At 41.3% G+C, this 11,627-nt stretch overlaps 1 protein-coding gene across 1 annotated transcript in view; it reads left to right on the top strand.

Annotated features, from left to right (window-relative positions):
* Positions 1–11,316, top strand: part of LOC130294514 (charged multivesicular body protein 2a-like) — a 26,360-nt gene extending 15,044 nt beyond the window's left edge. The window contains exons 2-6 of the mRNA XM_056544433.1: positions 6,543–6,695; positions 8,153–8,332; positions 8,789–8,907; positions 10,701–10,762; positions 10,867–11,316. Coding sequence (XP_056400408.1) covers positions 6,558–6,695; positions 8,153–8,332; positions 8,789–8,907; positions 10,701–10,762; positions 10,867–10,988 — 621 coding nt within the window. The 5' untranslated portion in view covers positions 6,543–6,557 and the 3' untranslated portion in view covers positions 10,989–11,316. The remainder of the gene's footprint in view (positions 1–6,542; positions 6,696–8,152; positions 8,333–8,788; positions 8,908–10,700; positions 10,763–10,866) is intronic.
* Positions 11,317–11,627: the final 311 nt, after the last annotated feature.

The raw sequence follows: 11,627 nt of genomic DNA, 5'->3' as shown, positions 1-11,627 counted from the left end.
ATATACATACGCACATACATATACACATACATACACACATACACACACACATATATACATTCACACATACATACATACATACATACACACACATATACATACATACACACACATACACACATACATATACACATATATACATACATACACACACATACATATACACATACATACATACACACATATATACGTCCATATACACATACATCCATACACACATACGTACATACATACACACATACGTCCATATGCACATACATCCATACACCCATACGTACGTACATACATACACACATATATACACACATACATACATACACACACATACATGTATACACATACATTCATGCATATACATATACACATACATACATACACACTATGTTAGACAACATTGTGTATATCGAAGGATCTCTGTACCTACATAGTTATATGGCATCATCCACCCAAAATTAAACATAATCATAGCTTTACTTAGGAAGACAGGAATCTGATTTACAAACTTAATAGTGAGGTGGAGCAGAGTCTTAATGTGGAACATTAGGTTTCTTAGGGTAATTAATGACATAAACATGTAATTACTGTCTCATTTTATGCCGCTCATATTATGGCATTAGACAGTACATGGTTATATGTCTACGATATATGTTGTATTACTGATACTCCATATTTACCGATGGCTGTCATCACCAACTTCAACGATTGGATCTAATATTCTAAGGTAAGTATTTTAAATGGTTTTATTGGGAATTAGAATTGCTTATAGAATCCCTATAAACTGGGACAAATCATATTTAATGCCATTGGATAGAACGGTTTCCCATGTACAGGTGAATAATAAATTAAGTATAGAATGTGCTACTCAAATTAAAGGGGTACTCCGGTTCTTAATGCGGTTAAGCAGTGGTATTATATAAAATTTTTCGTAATCGGAGATAGATGTTATTTCTATACCCAAGGTACTTCGGTGGCAATTCTTTTTTTTTTTTTTTTTTTATTTAAATCAACTGGTGGCAGAAAGTTAAACAGATTTGTAAATTACTTCTATAAAAAAAATCTAAATCCTTCCAGTACTTATTAGCTGCTGAATACTACAAAGGAAATTATTTTCTTTTTGGAACACAGAGCTGTCTGCTGACATCACGACCACAGTGCTCTCTGCTGACACCTCTGTCCATTTTAGGAACTGTCCAGAGCAGCATATGTTTGCTATGGGGATTTTCTCCTACTCTGTACAGTTCATAAAATGGACAGAGATGTCAGCAGAGAGCACTGTGCTCCTGATGTCAGCAGAGAGCTCTTTGTTCCAAAAAGAAAAACATTTCCTCTGTAGTATTCAGCAGCTACTAAGTACTGGAAGGATTAAGATTTTTTTAATAGAAGTAATTTACAAATCTGTTTAACTTTCTGGCACCAGTTGATTTAAAAAAAAAAAAAAAAAAAACGTTTGCCACCGAAGTACCTTAGAAATAACTAGTGTTGAGCAGCATAGGCCATATTCGAATTCGCGAATATTCGCGAATATATGGACGAATATTCGTCATATACTCGCGAATATTCGCATATTCGTAATATTCTCGTTTTATTTTCGCATATGTGAAAATTTGCGTATGTGAAAATTCGCGTATGCGAAACTTAGCATAAATAAAAATTTGCATAAACGAAAATTCACACATGCGAAACATTAGCATATGATAATTTTCGCATATGCGAAAATTCGCACGCCAGCCTCACACAGTAGTATTGGAGCCTTCTTTACACCACACAAGCTGGAAGCAGAGAGGGATGATCACTGTGATGTGTACTGTGAAAAAAAAACCGAATATTCGTAATTACGAATATATAGTGCTATATTCGCGAATACTCGCAAATTCGCGAATATGCGATATTCGCGAATAAACTTTGTTTTGCGAATATTCGCGAGCAACACTAGAAATAACATCTATCTCCGCTTAACCGCATTAACAACAAAGGTACTGCTTGGCGGAAACTAGGTCTATCCCCGGTGGGAAGAGTAAATCTTATTAAAATGATTGTGATGCCACAGCTGTTCTATTTGTTATATATCTCCCCTACATGGCTTGCTTTTGGGCTTTTTCAGAGGATTAACAGTCAATTCCTGCGACCTGATTTGGAATGGGCGAAAACCTAAATTAAAATTAGAAGCTGTCACGCCCCTCTCATAGGCTTGCATTGAGGGGGCGGAGCGTGACGTCACATGGGGTGGGGCCGTGATGTCACAATGCTCCGGCCCCGTGATCGCCAGTAATCAGACTCGGAGCGAACATGCTCCGGGGACTGATTGTAACGGGTGCTGTGTGCAAGATCACGGGGGTCCCCAGCGGCAGGATCCCCACAATCAGGCATCTTATCCCCGCATCCTTTGGATAGGGGATAAGATGTCTTAGCACCAGAGTACCGCTTTAAGAATATTTCAATCTAAGAACTAGAAGAAGGGGCAAGCTTAACACAGATATATATTGTGTATAGGTCTTATAGAACCCCGGCCCTTCTTTTTAAAATGGGTACCGAAAAGATGCAAAATGCCCTCGCTGTTTGCAGATATTATCCATATGTTCTGGGAATGTTTATATGTTCAAAGGTATCGGAGGTTAATTACAGAATATATTGGGTCTGTGTGGGAAATTGAAATACCCTTAGAATTAAAAAAAAAATATGTATACTGGGATATTTAGACAATTTAAAGGGGTACTCAGGTGGAAAACTTTTTTTTTTTTTTTAAATCAACTGGTGCCAGAAAGTTAAACAGATTTGTAATTCACTTCTATTAAAAAATCTTAATCTTTACAGTACTTATTAGCTGCTGAATACTACAGGGGAAATGTTTTTCTTTTTGGAGCACAGAACTCTGTGCTGACATCATTAACACAGAGCTCTCTGCTGACATCACGAGCACAGTGCTCTCTGCTGACATCTCTGTCCATTTTAGGAACTGTCCATAGCAGCATATGTTTTCTATGGGGATTTTCTCCTACTCTGTATAGTTCTTAAAATGGACAGAGGTGTCAGCAGAGAGCACTGTGCTCGTGATGTCAGCAGAGAGCTCTGTGTTCCAAAAAGAAAAGAATTTCCTCTGTAGTATTCAGCAGCTAATAAGTACTGGAAGGATTAAGATTTTTTAATAGAAGTAATTTACTTAATTTTTTTTCCCACCGGAGCACCCCTTAAATAACGCTGTTCATATTAAATTAGCTTTGGGTAGATTGCTATATAATGCGAGAACAATTAATAGCTCAATTCTGGAAAGACCCTAAACCGCCAATTAAGAAGCATTTCATTAAGAAGAGGGAGAAGGTTGGGGCATGGGAGAGAGCGATATATTTAAAAAGGGGATTAGTAGATACATTTATTTTGATTTGGAATAACTGGATAAATAGAAGATGATGCTGGTTTCGAACTGTGAGAGGTGCGGGAACCCCTCCTTTTTTTTGTTTTGTGTTTTTTTGTACGTTTTTGAAAGCTCTTGGGCCATGTAGATAGCTGTGTTTAAAGCCCATAATAATATAATTTTGAAGGATTGTTAATCCAATTAATTATTGGTCTATGTATGTTGAAAATTGAAGATGTTCACTGTCTTAACATTTTGTTAAATTATGAAAGGATCAATAAAGAGTTATAAAAAAAAAAATTCTTATAGATGAAAGAACTACATTTGACACTAATTTACTAATTCCACTCCTTCTTCCCCTCAGGTAAGTTCTCTAATTAGGATTGTATACATATCAGTCCTATATGGTATCATTCCAAATTGTTATGGTTGGCGCTATAAATGATGCACTAAATAAGGAGCACATGTGATGTGATGACCGGGAATATTGCACTCAACTAGAAGTAATGATAGACCTGATTTATTTTCTTCACCATGATGTAAATAATCTATATGTTCCTCAATTATTTTTATGAGCAGTATCCATAATGAAGTCCTTGGTATCCCACACTTAGTACTATAGGCAGTTTATGATTAATTCATATTGGTGTGCCTTATCTATTCATTCCAAGAACACCGTAAATGAAAATCCTTCAATGAGCCCCTGTGGGCTTCTGGTTCGCAAACAGTAGATCCATTTGGCCTCTTCTTTCAAAAATATTTTGTCCACATCTCCTTTTCTTGGCCCCACCCCATCCTAATTTGACAAAGTCCCCAAAACTTAATATGATCAATCTGATTATTATGTACCAATCTTACATGTCTGGCCAATGGTGTATCGGTATTAGTCCGTATTGTACTCAAATGTTTGCCGATTCGTCGTCCTAATTCTTGTGTGGTTTTTCCCACATCCGGTTTTGGGCAAGAACAGCTTCCCACATAAAGCACATTCTTGCTGCGACAGTTTATAAAACCTAGATTGTTATAGACTCTGCCGTCAGCAGGATTGGTAAACTGTTTAGTCTTGGGAAGGACTTTACAGGTGGAACAATGTCCATATAGATAGGATCCTGATGGAGGAATAAGTAGCCAGGTTTGGTCGGTAGATATATTCTCGTCAAAATGACTGTGAACCAGAAGTTCCCATACGTTAGGCCCCTTCTGAACGTCATACTGGGCCTGGGTCCTATCCTATCAGTAAGATCAGAGTCTGATTGTAAAATGTGCCAGTATGTTTGAGGGATCTTATTTGTCTGTGGGGTGTATGCATCATAGGTGCCCACAAGTCTGATAATCGAGGCATCAGATCTTTCTGTAATGGCAGGTCCAAGTAATGTTGTTCTGTTACTGTAACGTGCTCTATTAAAGGCTTTCCACATGTGTTTAGCTGGATATCCTCTCTTTATAAATCTAGACATAAAATTCTTACTTTCTGCAATAAAGTTATGTTCCTCAGAGCAGTTGTGTCTTGCTCTGAGGTATTGCCCTATAGGAATACTTTTGAGTAAGGATGTTGGGTGCCAACTACTCCGATGGAGGAGGTTATTAGTGGAGGTTGGTTTCCGAAAGATGTTTGTTTGTATTTTGTTATCTGAATCAATGTAGATGTTTAAATCTAAGAAATTAATGGATTTTCTCCCCTCGTCGGGAGTGAATCTCATCCCTATGTCCTTCTTGTTCAATTTGACCAGAAATTCTTTAAACAAACGTGAATTCGCATCCCACAAAATCAAAATGTCATAGATGTATCTTCCCCCAAAATAAAATGTGCTCGGTATACAAACTCAAATCATCACCAAATCCATCTGACCAGACCATGTTTCTCTATTGATCTGGATCATTCTGACCAGGCCATGTTTCTCTATAGAGATCTGGAACCATCTGACCAGGTCATGTTTCTCTATAGAGATCTGGATCCATCTTACCAGGCCATGTTTCTCTATAGAGATCTGGATCCATCTGACCAGGACATGTTTCTCTATAGAGATCTGGATCCATCTGACCAGGCCATGTTTCTCTATAGAGATCTGGATCCATCTGACCAGGCCATGTTTCTCCATAGAGATCTGGATCCATCTGACCAGGTCATGTTTCTCTATAGAGATCTGGATCCATCTAACCAGGCCATGTCTCTCTAAAGAGATCTGGATCCATCTGACCAGGCCATGTTTCTTTATAGAGATCTGGATCCATCTGACCAGGACATGTTTCTCTATAGAGATCTGGATCCATCTGACCAGGACATGTTTCTTTATAGAGATCTGGATCCATCTGACCAGGACATGTTTCTCTATAGAGATCTGGATCCATCTGACCAGGTCATGTTTCTCTATAGAGATCTGGATCCATCTGACCAGGTCATGTTTCTCTATAGAGATCTGGATCCATCTGACCAGGCCATGTTTCTCTATAGAGATCTGGATCCATCTGACCAGGCCATGTTTCTCTATAGAGATCTGGATCCATCTGACCAGGACATGTTTCTCTATAGAGATCTGGATCCATCTGACCAGGCCATGTTTCTCTATAGAGATCTGGATCCATCTGACCAGGACATGTTTCTCTATAGAGATCTGGATCCATCTGACCAGGTCATGTTTCTCTATAGAGATCTGGATCCATCTGACCAGGTCATGTTTCTCTATAGAGATCTGGATCCATCTGACCAGGTCATGTTTCTCTATAGAGATCTGGATCCATCTGACCAGGACATGTTTCCCGACATAGATCTGGATCCATATGACCAGGCCATGTTTTCCGAAATAGATCTGGATCCATATGACCAGGACATGTTTCTCCACTGCTCAATTATATAATTTTTTGCTCTTTTACCCCCTGGAGGATCTACATTCTGTTGCCTTTAGTCACAATGGTGCTGTTACCTGAGGGAACCCAAGAGGCTAGCATTGATATCCTGAATCTTTAGTCTAGCCCAGTGACCAGGCCTTGCTCCTCGTTGTTCTGATCACTGGGTTTTCCAGTCTAATGAGGATTGGCACTAAGACTGATCCTCAGAAGGCTGATCACTGGGTTTGATGCTGCACTCTGGGGTCACCGGATTTATATTCATTCAGGGGCTATAATGGTGGATGAGCAGTGGCCTTTACTAAAGTGGCCTTTCTGTTTCTGTCATTTTTTTATTTCCTCCCATCAGATCTAAGAAGCAAAGATGGAGGCGAAGCTGAGGCAGAACCAGCGAGCCCTCACCCGGGCCATGAGTGAGCTGGACCTAGAGAGGCAAAAAATGGAGCAGCAAGAGACGAAGGTCATTGGCGACATGAAGAAGATGGCCAAACAGGGCCAAATGGTGAGGGGTCCACTATGAGGTTATTACAGTACAGGAACCATGGCTACATGGGGTAGAGAATGGAATCTATTGTCCCCTGTTATCTATTTAAAGAGAACTCCAACCAAAACTCTCCACAGGATAGGTGATAAGTATCTGATCACCGGGGGACCACTGGGACCCCCTGTGAACTCCAGGACCAGGCTCTCAGTGAGGAGCACATGCTGCAGATGACACACGCTCCATTCATTTCTATGGGATCGACGAAGAGACCTGAACTCGGGCATGTCCGGCGCTCCCATAGAAATGAATGAAGTGCGTGCTGCCTACCGATAGACGTCACCCGCTCCTCACTGACAGCCGGGGCCCCGTTCCGAAGTTAGTTAAAAGGGTACTCTGGTGGAAAACTATTTATTTTATATATTTTTTATTAACTGGTGTCAGAAAGTTATACAGATTTGTAAATTACTTCTATTTAAAAATATCTTAATCCTTCCAGTTCTTATCAGATGCTATATACTACAGAGGAAGTTTTTCCTTTTGAAAAATCCTTTCTGTTTGACCACAGTTCTCTCTGCTGACACCTCTGTCCATTTTAGGAACTGTCCAGAATAGGAGCAAATCCCCATAGAAAACCTCTCCTGCTCTGGACAGTTCCTGACTTGGAAAGAGGTGACAGCAGAGAGCACTGTGGTCAGACAGAAAGGAAATTCAAAAAGAAAAGAACTTCCTGTGGAGCATACAGCAGCTGATAAGTACTGGAAGGATTAAGATTTTTAAATCAAAGTCATTTACAAATCTGTTTAACTTTTTCGGCACCAGTTGATTTAGAAAAAAATGTTTTCCACTGGAGTACCCCTTTAAGTTAGTTTTGGCTGGACTTCTCCTTTAAGGCTGGGATATGCTCTTGAGATTCTTAAAGGTGAGTCCAAAAACAACTCTCTGCCCCTATAATCCCCTCTATCTGCTGTTCCTATAGCTATCCTGTGCTATCATAAAGCCCCAGAAAAAGATTCTTGTCCCTTCTAAAGGGGTACTCCGCTGGAAGACATTTTTTTTTTAATCACCTGATGCCAGAAAGTTAAACAGATTTGTAAATGACCTCTATTTAAAAATCTTAATCCTTCCAGTACTTATCAGCTGCTGTATACTACAGAGAAAGTCCAGAGCAGGAGAGATTTGCTACAGGGATTTGCTTGTACTCTGGACAGTTCCTGATACGGACAGAGGGGTCAGCAGAGAGCACTGTGGTCAGACAGAAAGGTAATTCAATAAGAAAATAACTTCCTCTGTAGTATACAGCAGCTGATAAGTACTGGAAGGATTAAGATTTTTAAATAGAAGTCATTTACAAATCTGTTTAACTTCCTGGCATCAGTTGTTTAAAAAATAATAATTCCAGCAGAGTACCCCTTTAAAAAGTTAGTATTGCCTGTGTGTCTACCTTAATACCTTGACTCTGTTTCTCTCTTTTCCAGGATGCCATGAAGGATATGGCAAAGGATGTGGTTGGCAAGCGGCGATACATCAAGAAGTTCATATCAATGAAGGCAAAAATGCAGGCCGTGTCCCATAAGATGCCGACCATGAAGTCACACAACTCCATGGCCCAAGCTATGAAAGGGGTGACCAAAGACATGGCCGCCATGAACAGACAGGTACAGAGCATACACGTGTATCAGTCTATGGCAGAGGTCTCCAGCTTGTCCCAGTATGCTGGGAGTTGTAGTTCGGCAACAGCTGGAGAACCACAGGTTGGAGACTGCCAAACCTTCAACTATCCAAACTAGTGTTGCAAACCTACAACTCCCAGCATGCCCGGACAGCCAACGGCTGTCCGGGCATGCTGGGAGTTGTAGGTTTGCAACATCCGGAGGTCCACACTTTGGAGACCACTGCTCTACAGTATGACCTCCCCATATCTCAGCTTACAATGGAAGGAGCTATAAAGCTAGGTAGAGAGTTTTCACTGTTTCCTATCATCGTTTGCCTATGACAGTTCTTATTGTCCTGGCCCCTAAAGCCATCAGTATTCCTCCTGCCTTGTCTGCCTTGGCTTTAAAGGGTTATTTCCGGTTTCTTGACTTTGTGTCTTTAACCCCGTTTTCTCGTAGATGAAGCTTCCTCAGATCCAGAAGATAACGACGGAGTTCGAAAAAGAATCGGGAATCATGGACGTAAGGGAGGAGACGATGAACGACGCCATGGGCGATGAGGATGTCGAAGCGGAAACGTAAGTAGTAGACCCGTCCTAATACGGGACATCCTTTTGATATGGAACAACCTGTATACAGGGCTGAGGTGAAAACTGAAATGGCAACCCCCTCCTCCTCCATTCAAAATCCCTAGTAAGAAAGACTTAAAATCTATGGCATAGAACAGTACCAGCAAAGTGTACTGTATACCTCTATATATAAGTCCCACTCCTGACTGCCTTCTGTGTCCAGACGTCATCTGCAGGCCATAAGGTCAGTGGAGTTAATAGTACAAAATGAAGGGTGTGCAGCAGAAGATGCAAGTCGGTATAATTTACATAGACCTCTGCAATCTGTCGCCTGAGGCAAGATAGTCATCTCACCTCACGGTAGATATAGCCTCCAACCTATATACATAGTAAGGATTGTGGTTAAAAGGGCACGACACAAATTGGCACGACACAAAGCTGTTAATGCTAACGTTCAGATGCAGTACTTACCCCTTCCGCTAGAGTAATTTCCGCCTCCAAAGCCTATTTTCTGTTGCAGGTGGAATTTTGTTATATCCGCGAGTTTTCCACCCTTATTCCGGACGGATTTTCCGCCCGCAATACATTAGTATTTCATTGTACTGTACATGTGACCAAGCAGCTGCATGTTAGAATCCCCTAGGGCAGTGTTTTCCAACCAGGGTGCCTCCAGATGTTGCAAAACTACAACTCCCAGCATGCCCGGAGTTGTAGTTTGCAACAGCTGGAGGCACTCTGCTTGAGAAACACCGTCCTAGGGAGACTAAAATGCAGTCCAGTCTGCAGGCATCATGTTACGGTCCTACTCCTAGTCCTAGTGTTTGACTTATAAAGAGAGCTGTCAATCACTGAGTAGGACCGCCCACATGACTGCATAGCCCAGAGAAGAAAGCTATAGGCCCTTGAAGGAAGCTATAGGAGTCAGAAGAGAATGATGCAAAATAATTTTAAAGGGGTAAACGAAAAAAAGGAAATTGTTTTCAGATCAACTGGTGCCAGAAAGTAAATCACATCTGTAAATTATTTCTATTTAAAATTCTATGGGGATTTGCTCCTTCTCTGGACTGTTCCTAACTAGTGATGAACAGCAGGGAACATGTTCAAATTCGTGATATTTCGCGAATATATGGACGAATATTCGTCCTATGTTCGCGAAATTCGTCCTATGTTCGTTTTTTTTCATGCGAAAATTCAAAATGAAATTTGCAGGTTGTGCATGCGCAATAATGTCTCACCTAAAAAGGGAGGGATCAGTGTCCAGTCTGGAAGTGCCGATATTTGCATAAATTCGCATATAAAAAAAAAAAAAAAGAATATTCGTCATTATGAATAAATATCACCATGTTCTGAATATTTGCGAAATCGCGATGTGCCGATATTCACGGTAAAAATTTGCATTTAGAATATTCACGCTCAACACTATTCCTGACACAGAGAGAGGTGTCAGCAGAGAGCACTGTGGTAGGACTGGAAAGAGCTACACAACTAAGTACTGGAAGGATTAAGATTTTTTAATAGAAGTAATTTACAAATCTGTTTGACTTTCTGGCACCAGTTGATTTGAAAACATCTTTCTGCTCCGGAGTACCCCTTTAAGTAGTAAGTGGGGGTGCTAAAGATAAGCGAGTACAGGGCCGTCCTTTAGGCAGTGAATGGAGTGTTAGGCATAAGTACTCACCGCTTCATTTAGAGGCAGTTGGACCCCCTGCGATCAGACAAGTGTCTTTGGTGGGAGGACTCCTTTAAGTGGTTAGTTGATTGTTGAGTCAGTGCTGTGTAATGACCGTGGTCTCTCTCTGTAGGGACGCTGTGGTCTCCCAGGTCCTGGATGAGTTGGGCCTGACTCTGACCGATGAGCTGTCCAGTGAGTATTCTCCATCCTCTGACCGTCTTTTACCTCCTGTTCCTCCCCATTATGGATGTACATGTGTCTTTCGCTTATAACCAATATTTTTTTCCACCTCGCAGACCTTCCCGCTACCGGAGGTTCCCTCAGCGTGGCCGGAGCCAAGAAAGGAGAACCCACAGCCGCTTTAGCCGATGCAGATGCGCATCTGGAGGAGCGGCTGAACAATCTGCAACGGGACTAACGTGTCGGACCCTGCACTACACGGACTCTGAGTTTTATCTTTTTGGTTTTTTTGTATTCTGAGATAACCATGGGGCTGTAGGGGATCGGCTCTGGGCCGGATGGCGGTCAGATATGTATCTCCAGTCCCCGGCCGCTAGCTGCCTCTATTCTGCTCCCGTCCACACTGTAGTAAGTGGATGAAGAAAACTGTTCTGATTTTATATTATTATTACCTCTTTTTGCTGCCGAGTTTTTTTTCTTCTGGTGTTCCTGTCTCCGCTTTCATACAGAGGGCGGCAGGCGCTGTTTTCTGTAAATAAAAACCTGTCTGAGAGCCAAAGCCTTTATACCGCTCCCTCTGTGTCCCTGCAGTGTTCCGGGAACAAAATGGTTAAATATCGTCTGTATAGTCTTTATACCGAGCATACAATGGGTTCATAAAGTTTTCAGACCCATTCAGGTAAATCTATTACAGTTAAAGGGGTATTCCAGCTTTGTACTTCTTACATCTGCTTTGGATAGGGGATAAGATGTCAGAACGCCGGGGTTCCTCCTCTAGGACCTCCGTGATCTCTGTGCAGTCCTCGGAATTCTGTGCCGGGTGCTGCCTCCGAGACGTGATGTCACACCACACCCCCTCCATTCATGTCTATGGGAA

This window comes from Hyla sarda, chromosome 10 (genome assembly GCF_029499605.1).
Source record: "Hyla sarda isolate aHylSar1 chromosome 10, aHylSar1.hap1, whole genome shotgun sequence".
Taxonomy (NCBI): domain Eukaryota; kingdom Metazoa; phylum Chordata; class Amphibia; order Anura; family Hylidae; genus Hyla; species Hyla sarda.
Note: the sequence above shows the minus strand (reverse complement) of the source record. Positions and strands in the feature narration are given on the sequence as shown.